This window comes from Astatotilapia calliptera, chromosome 1 (assembly GCF_900246225.1).
Source record: "Astatotilapia calliptera chromosome 1, fAstCal1.2, whole genome shotgun sequence".
Lineage (NCBI taxonomy): Eukaryota > Metazoa > Chordata > Actinopteri > Cichliformes > Cichlidae > Astatotilapia > Astatotilapia calliptera.
In genome coordinates, this window is record NC_039302.1 from 27,754,859 (window position 1) to 27,771,887 (window position 17,029).

The following is a 17,029-nucleotide window of genomic DNA, read 5'->3' on the forward strand; positions in this document are numbered from 1 at the left end:
TATGATAGCATCTGGCAGTGAAAATAATGATTTCAGGTGGTAAAATCAATCACCAGTTACAAATTTTGTTAACCTCATTCTGAAATGTATTATTCGTTGATTTAAAAGTTTAATAGGGTGTAAGCATGAAAGATTTAGCAACATGTGATGTGCGGCTGGGTTTACTAAACTGTAAATTAGAAATACAGTTGGAGAAAGTCTTTGAGAGAACAGTTGTTGCCTTATATACAATGTAAGTCATATTTTGTTCAATAAATTACCATGCCATTATCAGTGATTAGCATGTTGAGAGCTCCATTCACGAGTGTTGGAGAATCTTCTATTAGGGTGTCTTTGTATCTTGTGATTCTGTTGGCCCAGTTATGGCTTACAGAGCCGTTCCAGGCAGCCTATAAAATGAACAACATAGTTGAAACACCAGAATCAGTATTTTCCCTCAACAAAATGTGAGAGTTATAAAGAAAAAAAATGAAAAAAGGGGAAAGTTTCTATATATACAACACATAGAGAGAAAATATCCAATGCCCATCTAAAAATAAACTTTCCCCTTGAAGATGTAGACCTTGGGTTCAGGTGCAAGGGCATCACCTTCCCCATTCAATGGATTATCACTTGCCATCAGACTCTGCTCTTCTGGGGCCTCTGCTGGCGGTTGACCAGACTCTTGGCTACCTGCTGGCATCAATGTCTCCAACTCATAGCTGTTGCTGCACTCTGGTATGTTGGAGGGAATGGGGCAGCCTCCTCTCTTATACTGAGGTATCACAGCTGTAGAGTCCAGAACCCCAGATAGCTCCCTATTTAGAGCAAACATTAACACACAGATACATTCTATTTTACGTGTCCTTTTGTTCATAAGCAGTAAAACAAGTAAGCCACTGTATGAGTGCTAAAACTCTAGAGTAATCATACCTGGATTTGCTGTTACGAAAGCTGAAACACATGCAAAGGAGGATGCATATCAGTCCTAGGCACACACCCACTATAATGCCTGTCACTGCATGGATGTCCAGCTCTGTTAAAAATTGAGATAACATGGAAATAGAAAAAAAATCTATTAGTATAAACAACAGGGCTTTTTTGCTCTTCCAGATATACTGACTATAACTTTTGATATTTGATCTGCTACCTGAGATTCATGAATTGTACAAAAATACTATTATTTGTAAAACTTGTGCAGGTCTGTTATATAAGGCCTGCTAAAATGCACTGATTTCTTCAGGTAAGTCAAGCTTATAGCAGCAAAGCGATGGGCAACATTTAAGAGCAGACCTTCATTAAAATGAATTTATGCTGCGTGTTTTTGGCAGTTTAGATTAGAAGAGGAGAGGAAACAGATGGCAGGAGTTCTCTTTCCCAGCCGACTAGCTACCTGAGTCCCACTTCCACTGCTATTTGCAAACACTATTAAAGCCCATATGAACAAAAAAAAACTGTTACTCTACCTTTCTTTATTAGGACAATTGCCTGAAAAGAAAAAACAAAACAAAAAAGCATTTTGCTGCTTCTAGCACTGATAAAAATATTCCAGATACCATGTCCTCAGCATAACTCCTAACTCGTGCTTTAATCCTTAATAGTTCTTGGGGAAGTTAATGGCTCTGTGTTTAAAGAAAAGCAGGGCATTTAATAATTACGAAAGCTAAAACGCTGACTGATGGAATTAAAAAGTATGTAGTGAGACTGCAAGCCTAATCACAAATTGACATGAGAGTAAAGAAAGTACATTCATAGCAAATTCTGTTATGTACACAAAGCAGTAATTGAAAATTAACCCTGGGGTCACTGATGAAGCCACCCTTTGATATCTGACATTTTAATATATTTAAGATGCAGACTAGGAGAAGAGAAATAACAAGCTTATGGAAAGCTAGTCTTTCTCTGCCAGCTGAGACAAATTACTTATTTTAATTAGAAGGACTATGTGCATATACAGGAAGTGTGAGACTATCATTAAGAGTGTATGTGTGCTTGTAACACAGCGAGAAAGATTAGAAAACAAAACAGAGGAAACCGGTAACTTCTGCTTTCCCACAGGACTATATAAAACGACATTAAATCTTTTACAGTACCATGAAAATAATGCATTTTCATGGTTTGCAAAACTGCAGTTTTATATAACCCATATAACCTCTGCTTGACACATACCTTGATGGCTTGTGTGAACTTCCTTTATAGGTGAGTAAGGCCCTGGCCCCACCTCAGTAGATGCCCCCACCTTAAAAAAATATCTAGTGCCACTGGCCAATCCCTGGACCTCTACACTGGTAATACTCCCTGTGAGAGAGAAAACAAATCTTAAAAAAGGCAAAATAATGTGTTCTCTCATAGAGAGAGCAAATATTACTGTAAATATAAAAATAAAATATACATTTAATGCTGTTTATGTGTCGTGAAAAGAAACACCCACCATCCTGGGAGACGTTCTTCCATAAATGCTCTGGCTCACTGAGGTTGCCACTGTACAAAATCCAGTAGCTGATGATGATACCATTAGGCTCCAGTGGAGGGTGCCAGCTCACCAGCACCGACGAGGAGTCCAGCGTAGTCAGCTGCAGCTCCTCGGGAGGTGTGGAAGGCCCTGGAGGGGAAGGGAGGGTCAGGTCAGTAATTAGAGCCCAGAAATGAGGCCTCACAGCTGGAGAATGTATATTGTCATTGTGGGGGATTTGATATTTGTGTGACAACCATCTGTGTCCTCATGTCCCTACCACCTGGGTACAGGAGAGAGGGACGTGCAGGGCAATAGGAGAAAGGACAAGGGGCCCAGGTGATCACACACAGTAGTGGAGAGCATGATGGGGTTACTGGTGTCAATGTTATTATTAAAAGTGGCCCACTCAGCACTTATCACTCACATCTGGGAGAGAAGTTGTTGGCCAGAGTGAGAGCTACTACTACACTTGGGTGTTTTATTAGAGCTGTCAGTCATTATCACCGCCTGCTTATTTCTATGTTTGCAAACCACTAGCCAGCCAACATGCTGATTTTTACATGAATGAGCACACACTCACTTGCATCCACAAGCGCACACCTTCATACCCATAAGCTGCACCATCTGAAGATGAACTGCATACAATTACCTTGCTAGCTGGAGAAGAACATTGACACAATTTAATAAAACTGGCATAATAATCATAAGTTAATCCAACAAAAAGCTCAACTTTTATAAAGGGGTGTGTTGGTACAGTCATATGAAAAAAGTGCACTATTTTTCAGTTCTGTGTTTTTGTTTATCAGGACACAGAAAAAAAACCATCTGGTCCTTAGCAGAGTCTAAAATTATTTAAACATGACCTGAAAGATGAACGACAACACGTAACATAATACACCAAGGCAATATCATCATTATGCTATAATGATCGGAGCATATATGCATGCATGTTTGTATATTCCCCATCTCCTCCAAGATAGGTGGATCAGTCTTGATGAAACTTTGCATAAGCCTTCCCTAGGACATGTTATATACAAATATTTTAAACAAATCCTGCAATCGTACGTATTTGTACATTTGAAGGCTCAATTAAACACTAAATGAAATGTCATAATATATAATATTATGGCACAATATAACATATCGGCATCAAACAATAATGATCGTAGGGTATGTATGTTTGTTTGTATAGGTTTGCTAGCAGAAGCAGTGTGTGAGGTGCACCCTTGCTGCTAATCAAACACACTTGATTAGCAGCACCTGGTTGCTACTGATGATCAGTCAGCAAGTGTAAGTATAAAAGCAGGGGTTTTAGTAGTTTCCTACTAAGATAGTGCCTTTTGGAATATGTTTAAATCAAAAGGTTAAATCTTGCACATTTTCATTATGTTATTTTCTTTAGATGCAATTTTTAAATTATTATTATTTAGAGGTAATTCTGAATATTTCTTGACTTTTGCTGCTGTAGCAAACAGTAAATAATGTCCAAAAAGGGTAAAAGAAAAATATGAACAGATTTCTGTTTATGCACAGCAAATAATGCACACCATTATATCTATAGAACACCAAACCGAGCATATCTTTACAAAACCTTTGTCAAATGTTAGGCCGTCTGCCAGCTAAAACCTGGCTGAAAAGGGACATCACAGGTCAATCTGCAAATCTACAACAGGATTGCAAAAACATAAGGTGCAGCAAGTTTCTGTTAAAGTCATGACCTCAATCAGATTGAAATGCTGTGGCAAGACCTTAAGCCGTGCATAAATATATTCTCACAAACCTTAAAGAACTGAAGCAACAGTGTAAAGAAGAGTGGGCCAAAATTCCTCCGCAACAATGTGAGAGACTGATTAGTTTAAACAGTAAATAATTACTTCAAGTTACTTGAATTTATTGTTGCTAAAGGTGGTTTTAAACGTTACTGAACCATGGAGTGTACTTAGTTTATCATACACTGCTTCTGCATTTTGGCTGACATCATGTACTATGTCATGTGTTGTTCATCTGAGGTTGTGTTTAAATCATTTTAAAGGGCTAGATTTTTGTTTTAAATTCTGCTCTCATGTGTAAAACCTTAGAAATGAATGAGAGTGAACTTCGTCTGCCACCTGTTAAAGGGTAGGAAGGAGATTTTATAACTCTATTTTGAGATGAATTTATTACGGAGGGCTTAAAATATACACAATTCCTTTTTTTTATTTGCCCACTTAAAAGAAAGAAAGAAATATTGTAGTTTCCTTGTCATGTACTCTCTATTTCTGCAGGAAACAGGGTCCCACACATCGATATGCATTTAAAAGCACATTTTCTCTTTTGGCTCAGAGTAGTTCTTCATGAGATGTTATGGTTAAGTGACTTACTCAAGTGGACCGCAAACAATATGAAAGAAAGGATTTTTCATTTCTCTGCTTCACATACATGAAAGAAGACCTGATGGCTGGAGGATTCACTTGAAGTGCATATTTAATATGAGTTCTTGAACCAAATATGTGTCAAGAACCATCTACAGTAGATTTAGTGCTTGTTTTTTTTTCATCAACAGCATACAGAAAACCAACTCTGAAATATCCAGGTTGAAGCTGAAAACTTACGGTCAGTGAGAGTGGACTCTTCCACAGTGCCGCTAAAGGGTCCTACCACATTTGCTCCATTAGACTGCACTGCCAGCTCATAGCGAGTGAAGGGTTTCAGTGCCCCAAGCAAAATCTCTTGTGCAGAGCTGGAATATACAAAGATGAGAGTCCTGAATGGGTAGTAGTATAGGTTATGTCGAAATCACATGGAAAAACGCACATGTGCCGTCTTAAATGACAGTGGTCTTCTGCTACAACAGCAGAAGACCACACCAGGTGTCACTCCTGCCTAAGAAGAGGAAACTGAGGATATAATTTGCACAGTCTCACCAAAATTGGACAATAGAAGATTGGACATCTATTGTCTGGTGTGATGAGTTTTTATTTCTGCTGCAACAGAAGATGGTAGGGTCAAAATCTGAAGTAAACAAAAAGATAGTTTGACAATGTCGATAGTTCAGCCTGGCGGAGGCATAATGGCTTCAATCTCATAGTCTACCCGAGTATTGTTGCAGATACTGTTTGTCAATTATTGACCTCAGTGTGCTCATCTTTCGATGGCTACTTCCAGCAGGATAACGTGCCATGCCACAAAGCTCAAATCATTCTGGTCCTGAACATAAGCTCGCTGTACTCAAATGGCCTTCATAGTTACCAACAGACAACCTTTGATATGTGATAGAATGAGAGAGTCTCATCTCACATGTGCACCTGACAAATCTGCAGCAACGATGTGCTGCTATCATGTCAATATAGACGAAAACTTGTAGAAATACATCTAAGAACTTTTAGAATTAAATGTCATATTATTTTTAATATGACATTTAATTATATACTCTGAAGACTGATAATGAAAATACACTGTCTGCTAGTGAATAGAAAACAGTTTCTTTTAAGAAATGAATCCAAGCTGCTCTTAGAAAAGAAAGCAAGCAAACAGGTGTTTTTAAAGCGGTTTTCAAGGGGAGAGGGTTAATCAGTTCAAATACCAAGAGTGTACAAAAAAACACAGGGATCTGTAATTCTTAGGGCCAATTTCATTCTAACAATATTACATCTCTTGAGGTTATACGTTATTTCTAAAGATGTTTATCTGAGTATTAGAGTTCTTATTAAAGTCCTTTTTATAGTTACTAAGACCACTTTTAAATAGGCTTAGTCAAAGTGACTTTATCAGGATTTGCGCCATTCAGGTGCAATATGGCTTACATATTGCAAACATCATTGAATTTCACATGTGTAGCCTGGTATTCTGACCTGGTGTAATAGGAAACCATGGATGCGTTGGTGGTTCCTGCTGGGCTGCAGCGCACTGTGTAGTTGATGATGTGTACATTGTTGAACCGCGGTTTCTCCCATCGCAGCCAGATGGAAGTAGAGCTGTTGGCTGTGGCTTGGATATTGCTCGGGGGCAATGGAGGTGGTGGCCCAGGCGTTGTTGGTGCTTTAACATGGAAGTGAGCTTTACTTTCTTTGATTCTTGGAAAGTGTAATTTTTGTTTTCTTTTTCATCACACCATAGAGGTGATGAAGGTCAAGACATAAATGTGTTGCATTCATTCATTTATTTGTGCATGTACAGATTCAAAAAGAAGGCTTACGTGCATGAGGCTTTTCTGTCTTTCCCTTCCACACTGCAGCTGCTCCATCTGTCTGTTTATTGAATGCCCATAGCCTCACCTCAAACTGTCGGTCAGGGCCTGATACCAATATACAGGAACAGAAGGAGACACAATGATATTCCTATTATGCACAACTAGAGATCTCTAAGGATGGTGCATGCTAACAACAATGGGCATTTGTGGTGGTACCTGTAGCCAAATGCTCTAACGTGAATGATATTTTTCAAAGAAATGTTGAATTTGTTTTTTGTTTTTTACTTTTCATTTTACTTTTCTGCCAAGGACAGGGGTAAATAAAAAACCCAGCAGTCATCTGCCTTGAATCAAACATTCCAAAAACGTACCCAGCCCAGTGAGGAGATGATATCTAGCCTTCTTACGGAGCCTGATGGTGTGTGTCTGTGTCGTCCTTTCCCCATTGGCCGTCTCTTCAGCCTCGACTTCTCGACAGGACAGCTTGTAACCAGAGACCAACGTGTGATTGGGTGAGGGCTGCCATGTGACATTAAGTGTGTTCACACTGGCTCTAACTTTCAGCTCATTAGGAGCAAAGATCACTTGAAAAAATGAAAAATGAAAAAAAAAAAGGAATTAATTCCAGATACATGTATTATTTAAATGAACCATCAGACTTTCATGACAGCTATAATTTCATAAGATGCTTATAGTGCTGCTACCTGATATCCCATGAGTACAGTAGGCAGTTCATCTATTCTGTGTTTTATAGTATAGTGTGAAGTTATGTGAGTTCCAAAACCAGGAGAAAGGAGAGTGAAGGGTGTGCCCATGCATGGATCTAATTACTTAGAGTTGTTAATGTTGTGAGACATGTTACAGAGGGATTTTTCAGTCCAATATTATTTTTCAGGCATCTAATATTATCTATCTGGGACTGTTGTTGATGGCTTATTGGTGCGGCTCTCCAACACAGGCCCAGTTTCTTATTTAGCTCCATTGGAAAATTAATTTCCCATCATTGATCTAGATTATTTAGGTGTGATTTACTTGATTTTGGAGCTATTGTCTGTATTGAGATGTCTGTCCTCTCTCTATTATGATGGAATTAAATGGCTCAGCTTGAAAAATTCAGCAGCCTCGGTTCTTTCATGAAATGATGACCAAACTAAAAAAAAAACTAAAAAAACCCAAAAAACATCCTTGTTGTGAGCAATTTTGTGCAAGAATGGTTTTGTGGTGAACTAAACCTGCCAATGATGTCAGAATGTGCAGAATTAAGCTTGCATCTATCTGTGATGAGAGGCTTGTGACAGTATGACAGGATATAAATATTTAATGGCATCGTCCTTTGCAAAGCTTCAGTGTTAGCTAACACATTGGTAGGTGAGCTAGCACACTAGATATAACTTATATTGTATTTGAAGATGGTGTTAAAAGTAGTTAATATGAAGATATCCTGGCAGTTTGCCCTGAAAATCAACCCATCATTTTGTACTGATAGTGAGCCAGTTCAAATTGCACCAGAACAATCTGGATAAAGAGTTCTACTGGTAAGAGAAGAAATTCAAGATGAACTGTGCCTTCAAGAAGAAAGATGCAGTTTATTGCCTTACTTTAGGGAAGTTTATTTCAGTTTATTTTAATCATGTAGAAAATATTTAACATTTCACTTTAAACTATGTTTGTTAAGCAAACTATTATCTAATGTCTTTCTTACCCATGCTGTCATCGCTATCAATGGGAGGTGTCTTGTGCTGAACCCACTCGGAAGGAACCCCAAAGCCAATGGCAGTTCCAGCAGCTATTCTCAGTAGGTAAGTCTGGCTGGGTTGCAGCCCTCTCAGTGTAAAATGTGTCTCATTCCCCCCCACCTCCATGGAAAACACAGAGTCCGCTGTGGGAACACATACCAATGATGTGAGCCATGAATAGAGCACGACTATTATAGGATTTTTAAGACTGATAAAGATATTTGATGATTAAAAAATATTCTTCTATGAGCAGACTGTTAGACATATAAAATGTAAATGTTCTCTTTATGTTCTATGGAATGTGGGCTCTATTTTTCATAAATATGATTAACATTACTCCTATTAAGTTGTTTTAATAATTATTTGAACTATTCTGCATTTAATAACTTACACACTAAAAATAATTTACATTAATAACATACAAAGAATAAGAGATGCGTCAAAGGTTTTCGCATTTTGTTTTGGCAACTTGCACTGTCATTCAAGAACTGAGTAAATGCAACCTAAAGAAACTTTAATGTATAAATCAATGGAAAATGAAAAGTATTGAGAAACAAAAAGGTATTATATTAAAAGTCATTAAAGTGGCAAACAAGAAAGCAACAGAAATGTAAGAACATTAACCAAAGTGCTATTGGGCAACAGGTGCGACGAGTCAGCTGCTAGTATTTCTTGTTTTCTCTGTGCAGCTTATGTTAGGACACTTACGCTGATCTAAAATGCTGTACTCAATGCGGTAGTGGGTAACAACTCCACGACTCTGCTCTGAGGACAACGGATGCCACTTCACCTTGACGTCTGTGCGGGAAGTGCTAGCTATATACAGCTGAGGAGGGGCACTTGGCACTTCAAGAAGGAAAAAAAGAATCAAGTGAGATTTCTGACACATATAAGAAACCTATGCTATAGATGTGCATGGTTACTGGACAGAAGAAAAACACAAGTTGTCCAATTCATATTTTGTCAAACTTTAAGCATCACAAGATTTTTTTTAATGTTTAATTAAATGTGTACTGCATTTATGTGGCAATGGTATGGAAATTTGAATTGCACTTTGAATAACAGTTGAAAGGAAAATGCTCAATTGAGTTTACATACTACGTCTTTTTCAGTGATACCACTAATAGTCAATCAATCAATCAATCAATCAAAATTTATTTATATAGCACATTTTTAAGACCAAAGTACACCAAAGTGCTTTCCAGTAAAATCGCAGTACAAATAAAATCACAATAAAATATAAATTACAAATATATAAAATATAAGATAATTACATAATCTAAATACAGAGCCAGATGTAAATTACCCTAATTCGCCTTAAATGCCAGATCAAACAAATACGTTTTTAAACGTGATTTAAAAGACTGAATGGAATCTGACGCGTGCAACAATAGTAATGACTCATGAGCGCTTAAATGTCCTGAGTAGTTGCAAGGTTGACAAGCTTATAATATATCTTCTTTGAGTGACTGAAGCAACTCAGGCTGTTCTTACTATACCTTTGCAGCTCTATTTTATCTGTATATCAGTGTGATTACTCACCATCCTCCAGCATCTCTACAGTGATAGGCAGAGACGGGCTGCTAGCACCCATGGGAGAGTAAGCCACCACAAATAATGTGTAGGTAGTATGGGGCAGAAGCTCTCTGAAGAGATATTCAGTGGTGTCATTGTTCATTGCAAATTCATATTCCCCGTTATCAGAGCCTGAAAGTTGAAAACGTTCAAATCAAATGTAAGCATGCTTGCCATGTGGCCTCACATACACAGATTTGTGACACAAAGACAGACCTGCAGTGCTGTGGCAGTGCACCGAGTAGCCAATGATTTGATCTGAGTTGTACTCAGGTTTCTCCCAGCTGAGCAGGGCAGTTGTGCTGGAGTATGGTGTAGCAGAAAGGTGGCGAGGAGGGCTGGGCAGACCTTCCCTCACAATGACCGTCAGCCTGGCAGTCGCACAGGCTGTGCCAAGCCAGTTCTCTGCTATGCACTGGTAGTAGCCTGCATCTTCCAGAGCCAGCTGGTTAATTAGCAGGACTCCGGGGCTTTGGGTCTTTACTCGTCTGAATGACTTTATAGGCTGGCCATTCTTCAACCAGTGCAACACTGGAGGAGGTTCTCCAGAGCTGTTACACAAAAACCTGGCTGTGTTTCCCCGGGAGAGGGACACTGTCTCTGGGCCCTGAAGAATCACTGGGGGGGCTGGAGAATTAGAAGAAAAAGTCTGAGGTCATTCCATGTCAGTTCATGAAGTGGCTACCATCTGAACACCTCAGCTTTGCCTGAAAAAATTGAAAGATACACTTCGTAACCCTTTTAATCCCACCGGCGACAATTGTTGCCGTTTTAACCCCCCTATTACAATTGCACATATTGTGTGTAGTGCATGTAAAGTGCATGTAAAATGCATGCACTTATTTTGCAAGGAAAAATTTGGGATTAAGTGGGTTAATAGGAACTATGGAACATTTCAGGTCCCTACTGTCAAGTATTTCAACAGATGTAGGTAGGCTTGTAGGCATTTTTATAGCCTTGTTTCCTTAAGAGGCTTTCTCTAAAAATGCTCATTTGGATTTGGTACATGTTGTCATACTTGAGGAAAAGCATACTTTAATGAAAATTCATAGAGCCAGAGTACCAGATCTTCACCATGAAAAAACTGGAGGGACCTAGCGCTTGTACTTTTTTCATGATAATGAGATTTTAATGTGGACCCTAAGAAAAAGAAGAGAAAACATCTAATAAAACATTTTTGAGAAAACTAATAACAGTAGGTGCATGGAATTTGCAAGAAGTGCATCTTTCAGTTTTATTATAGACATGTTTTTTAAAGTAACATGAAGCTATCACAACTAAGTTTTAGCCTACACCTCCCAATATGCAATGCAGAAGTCTTTTTGCCTCCTTTACTTGCATTGTGAATGACATGTCTTACAAAACAATATACTGCTAATCCTACTACTACTACAACTACTATTAGTAATAATAATAATAATATTAATAATAACTACTTAATTATTGTCAAAAAATGAGAAGAAGCATGAACCAGAGAGTGAAGAACTTCCTGTACCAAAAATCAAACCGAATGTCAGTTTATAGATATTCACCAGCAAGTGAGAAGGCCAGACACATTTATGTTAAATGTTTCAAGCCAAAGTTAAAATTGCTAAGTAAAACACATTTTCAATTTAAAATCAAAATGAGCTTTGCTAGTTTTGGTTTTTAATAGTCCATCTTTAATATAATATATTAATTCATCTAATTTAACAGACACCAGCTAGGCATGCCCATCTTTTTAAAAGAGCTCTTTGACATTAACATTAGCAGTTAGACGAACAATTCCATAACGGAGAGTGTTATATTTATTGAAGATTTAAGAGACTGTGGTTTATGTATGATTCCTTATTTTCTTTCTCCTCCTCCTGATTAATGAACAGAGGTCTATGTGAAAGCCAGTGCTCCTTCAGAAATGCCTTAAATTGAGAACCAACCTTTTGACATTGGTGTCTCCATGAAAAAGCTTTAATCTTAATATAGAGAACATAACACAACTCCTACCGGGTACTTGCAGCTCAGCAGCAGCAATGACAAACTCTCTGGTCCTGGGCTTGTTGGCTCGGCAGACATAAACACCAGCATGGTGACGCCTTGTGTCTCTAATCACCAGGTTTGTTGCAAGGACGACCACATCAGTAGACATGGGCTTTCCGTCTGATCAAAGAAGAAAGCAAGAGAGAACAAAGGAGATCGTGCTGATGGGAGAAAAAGGACACTGGCCTTGAGAAAAATTTAGCTCATTTCGCAGGCTTTCAGTTGCCTGAGAAACAGCACAAAAGACAGAGATGTTGCTTTGAGCATGGAGGGATTTGACCTGTAATCACAAAAACTGACCAACAGGTGGCTCTGTGACTTTTCAGTCTGGGATCACTGAGCTCTCTGCATTGGCACACTCCTAGGCTCTGTGTGAAATCATTCCCTATTCACTATATAGACCCTTATTTACTTTGTCCGCCATTTTGAGGAGGATTTATGGCCACCAACTAAAAAATACGAGGTGAAAAAGAAATGGTCAGTATTTAAGCTCCAACGGCCACGTTGCAAATGATAACCAGAATGACCAATGCATATATAGTCTTCTAAGAATTGATTCTAACAATGATTCTTTGCAAATTCAAATGTTGCTGAGTCACAGGATGTGAAAGGATTTTTTCCCCATTAACATTTCATGTGTGTGTATGGGTGGGTGTGGACAAATGGTGGAGGTGCGAATGAATTGATGTGACAAATCACCTTATGTAAAGCATGACTCAATGCAGGATAAAGCAGTTGACAAGAGACAGCTAATATCAACTTTACACCTGCAGCTACTGCAAATCTGATCCTCACTTGCTGATGTTTGTTCTTTGCGTGTGTTTGGCAGATAAACGGCGAGTGAGGCACTGATAATGACAGACAGATGCAGTAGAGTACAAAAACAATAGGCTAAGAGGCACAGAGAGAAAAGTGTAAGATAATTTGCCAGTATTACCTTGTCTGCTCCAGGACACCAGTGGTTTCGGCTGGCCTTGAGCCATACACTCCATCACGGCAGGATGTCCAAGCACAACTGAAGCATTCTGAGGTGGTGCCACAATCACAACTCTGTTCAGGGCTTCGGTCGAGCCTATGTCAGCGAAAGAAATGTAAGCTTTGGCAGTCTGGACCAGTAAATATCACATTAGACAGTGGTGAACCCATTGATCCTGATCTCGCTCTTCAGGGTTGCTGCCAAGATTTACAGCTCTGTTAGCAATTCAAATACACACTTTTTAAACCAAGTAGCTGTCACAGCAGTTTTGCATCAGTCAGATTTGCATATATACAAATAAAATCATTATCAAGTATTTAGAAAAATTGTGTTCTGTATTTCATTTAAATCCTACCCTGCCTTCAGGCTAAACTGCAGAGAGGTTTGAAGCTGTATTCAGAGAAATTCATACAGCTTGCATTGAAACGTCTTGATGCATTCTCAATCATCCAGGTAAGTAAATCTCCAAAGGTTGATTCTGTTCATCTGGATGTTTCTCCCACTGAAAATGCTACGTCCAGATGAACAGAATCAACCTTTAGAGGCTTGCATTGAAACATTTGAGTCCTCCAGACTCATTAAAATGGTGGATGTAGACATGACCAGAAAGTGTTTGACATTAAGCATTTGGTAGGATGGACACTGGAATGTTATTATTTACATGGAGCAATGTGAACCTTCACTAACAGATTTTGGACATACACCAGAAATCAAGCCTACACAGAATGCTTGACTGAGGGGAGAACATAAGTGATGCTTCTACAAACCAATTTCTGAAAAGGTTGGGCGCAAATCTCATAAACCCGCATTTAATTCCCAAAAGCACATAAAAACATATTGAATGATAAAACAGAGGCAGTTTCTTACTTTATGAAATATATTTGAATAGCTCATTTGCTTTGCAACAGATCGGTAATGCAATTGGGTATAAAAAGAACATCTTGGGAGAGGAAAATTCTCCCAGAACTAAAGATGGCAGACATTCAGCAATCTGCGAAAATCTTTCTATGAATTATGGAACAATTTCAGAATTATGGTTCTCAGGGTAAAATTCTTAAGACTCATGCCTTATTATTTACAGCATATAATATCATCATAAAAAGAATCTGATGAAATATCTAGGACGAGGCAAAAAAGGAATACTGGTTGCCCATGATCTTCGGGCCCTGAGGGGGCATTCCATTAAAAACAGACATGGTTCTGTTATGGCCTCACACCCACATGTTCTAAACTAGAGGAGAGTGACAATCCAGCATCTTATCAATGCTCTGTTCAGAAGCCTGCATGTCTGCTGGCATGATGGTGCATCACTGCCAAAGGAACTGGAAGTTTGCACATGTAGAAAGGCACCATCTGTGCTGAAAGGTGTGGTTTTTATAGCAACATAATCAGACAATAATAAACCACATTCCTCTCCCAGAAGTCCAGTAACTGGTCTCCTCAGTTACCAGATGTTTATGGGCTGTGGTTAAAAGAAGAGGAGATGCTACACAATGATAAAGATGACCCTCTCCCAACTTTTTTGACATGTGTTGCTCTCTTTAAATTCAAAATGAGATTGAAAAAAAAAAAGAAAAAAAAATTATATATATATATATTTTTTTTCTTAAATGGTACATACTCTCAGTTTAAGCATTTAATGTGTTTTCTACATTATTATGTGAATAAAATATGGCTTTATAAAATTTGTAAATCATTGCATTCTGTTCTTTTATTTACATTTTATACAACACCCAAACTTGTTAGGAATTGGGTTTGTAAACGATAAAGAGACTTACTATCCAAAGAAAAAGGAGAACACACAGTAAATGGGTCAGGCAATAGGATGGTTAAACTCACAGACCTAAGATATACCCATCTTCACCTTAACAGACCTTTACGTTATTATTCAAAGTGTATTGTCTATGGGTTGAAGAGACACAAATTGCTTCAATGTTTTTGCTAAGGTACATCTGATGTGAGTTGGCCTTTCCACTCACTCACTCACTCACTCACTCACTCACTCACTCATCAGCTGCTCATAATGGTAATGTTCAGAACAGATGCCTGCCATTCTGCAAACACATTATAAATTAATAATCAGGACTACAAGGTTATGCCTTGGTTATGCTTAAAGCTTAAGTGGGTCATATTGCTTTTGTAAGGACTGCACTGGATGGTGTACCTTCATATAGGGCCTGTGTGGGTGCGGTAAAAAAAATAATAAAATAAAGACTGTAAAGAAAATAGAGGAAACTAGAAATTGTTGGTTTAAAGCAGCTAAATGTCCTCTATCCTCTATGTGAATTAAGTATATGAAGTGATGACCTCAATATCAAGCTGTAAAAACTCCATTATGGGTGTTGAACTGTTCTATTCATAGATGTGAAAACAAATTAAGTGATGGCATTAGACCTGACATCTGTTTCATGTAATGAATTGCAATAAGGACTTAAGTAGTCCCCTCCTGCGACAGAAGGCCACAGGAGTAAAGTATCTATGCATCTATGTCATTTTAAATGTGAGCATTCATTCATTTCTACAGCAAATTTTCAAAATGATCCCTACCTACTCAGTAAGGAGAGAAAATTGATTCTGTTCATCTGGACATATCATCTTCAGTTGGTGAAATGTTTCATCACTCATCACAGTGACTTCTTGACTCACTTTTAAGCTGTCTGCAAGTTTCTGTTACCTTATTAACAGTACATTTGACCAAAACTAGCACCACTGACTACGTTTTAGTCAATGGTGCCGTGCCTGACCTTCAGTGGTGCTAGTTTCAGTCATTATGCAAATGTAATAATTTAAAGGTTGGGGAAGCCTGCAGTCAGATGAGACAGAAGAAGTCACTTGGATGAATGAAAAAATCTTTCAAGGACTAAAAACGTTACCTCCAGATGAACAGAATCAACATTATGGGGTAGCCTTCTGACAGTTTTTGCTGTGGAGCATACAAACTTCCCAACAGATTAGCAGTGATTTAAGTTTAAACTTTGTTGTAATTATTCAATAACTTCCAATATGTTTTATCAGATAGGGAGAATGAGCCTTGATCAGCGACTGACATTATGAACAAAACATAGTGCCAGACACTTGGGAGACCAAGACCAATGCCAGGAGCCATATAGAAGTATATTATAGTCTGCAAACGATCACAGCATGAAAGCTTCTTTTTACTGTATATACTGGAAAAAATGTATTGTGAAGGTCAGGCAAGGCAAATGCATGCAATTTCATACGCAACATAAGCTTAAAGTGCTTGACATTATACACAAAAGCTTAGTCTTAGACATCAGTTCAGAACAACCATTTTGTTTTGACCCACTGAAGATTAGTTACTGAAAATAATGAAGATAAAGTCAAAAAAACAAAAAAACAAAAAACAAGAATTATAAAACAGTCCCAAGAATAATAAAACAGCATTTATCTTCACATTTAAACATGCTTTTTGATTAGACTGTGCCAGTGCAGTAATGTTCTTTTCAACAAACATCACAGTGTTTTTTTTCCCCAGACTTCCTTGATTAGAGTTGTATAATTCAACAGAATTATACCAGACGCTGTGTTGGAGCGACAGGGTTGTTTTGAACGTCACTTGGAGTTAAGTTGAAAGAGGCATACGGAGCTACTACTGTACATGTCAGATGGATGAGCAGAGGTCAGTTTTTGGCAATGATTTAGCCAAGAACTGAGCTCTTGCCTTAAATCCAAGAATTCTTAATCTTTCAACACATGCGTAATATGCACTTCTAGGCAGATACTAGTTGCTTTCGAATATAGCGTTCCTGCAAGATCTTATTGCCCTACTCAGTGAGTTCAAGTTAGAGTGGCAGGGTGAGGATAAATATGTAATCAGCATGATCAGCTCAGTAAACAAATCTGAAAGCAAGCTACAATTGATTTCAAGTGGGCTGCAGTGCTGTTGCCTGTGTAGCTTTAATATCAGGACAAAATACATAATATGAAGAGTCAAGTTCAGAACATTTTACCTGAATCTAAGAAGTAATTTACTGACTATGCACCCAGCCTAGTTGGTTTGAAAACAGTTATTTGCCTTTTCAGAGTGGTGCAGGTTCTGATGTTGCATTACCTGCAAAGCAGTATCACCCTTCTAACTGGGTAATTCTGCTGAGAATGAGATT

At 38.3% G+C, this 17,029-nt stretch overlaps 1 protein-coding gene and 2 long non-coding RNA genes across 4 annotated transcripts in view; 2 read left to right on the forward strand and 1 right to left on the reverse strand.

The window, feature by feature from the left end:
* igdcc4 (immunoglobulin superfamily, DCC subclass, member 4) overlaps window positions 1–17,029 on the reverse strand; it is a 56,910-nt gene that overhangs the window by 5,106 nt on the left and 34,775 nt on the right. Inside the window, exons 5-19 of the mRNA XM_026172734.1 lie at window positions 12,867–13,001; window positions 11,897–12,049; window positions 10,130–10,540; window positions 9,881–10,045; window positions 9,047–9,184; window positions 8,305–8,481; window positions 6,974–7,186; window positions 6,609–6,707; window positions 6,265–6,451; window positions 5,026–5,153; window positions 2,411–2,581; window positions 2,149–2,277; window positions 913–1,015; window positions 617–797; window positions 261–389 (exon numbers count right to left, since the gene is read on the reverse strand). Of these exons, the coding sequence (XP_026028519.1) occupies window positions 261–389; window positions 617–797; window positions 913–1,015; window positions 2,149–2,277; window positions 2,411–2,581; window positions 5,026–5,153; window positions 6,265–6,451; window positions 6,609–6,707; window positions 6,974–7,186; window positions 8,305–8,481; window positions 9,047–9,184; window positions 9,881–10,045; window positions 10,130–10,540; window positions 11,897–12,049; window positions 12,867–13,001 (2,519 nt within the window). The remainder of the gene's footprint in view (window positions 1–260; window positions 390–616; window positions 798–912; window positions 1,016–2,148; window positions 2,278–2,410; window positions 2,582–5,025; window positions 5,154–6,264; window positions 6,452–6,608; window positions 6,708–6,973; window positions 7,187–8,304; window positions 8,482–9,046; window positions 9,185–9,880; window positions 10,046–10,129; window positions 10,541–11,896; window positions 12,050–12,866; window positions 13,002–17,029) is intronic.
* On the forward strand, window positions 2,626–6,979 carry LOC113025230 (uncharacterized). The gene is made up of 3 exons (XR_003272773.1): window positions 2,626–3,724; window positions 4,977–5,026; window positions 6,917–6,979. It is a non-coding gene; the product is annotated as an uncharacterized LOC113025230 (long non-coding RNA).
* Window positions 7,054–12,714, forward strand: LOC113025222 (uncharacterized). Of its 2 annotated transcripts, XR_003272772.1 has the most exons (4): window positions 7,056–7,114; window positions 8,089–8,137; window positions 8,332–8,401; window positions 12,006–12,714. It is a non-coding gene; the product is annotated as an uncharacterized LOC113025222 (long non-coding RNA). The 2 variants fall into 2 exon arrangements; XR_003272770.1 differs by lacking the exon at window positions 8,089–8,137 and having other exon boundaries at window positions 7,054–7,114.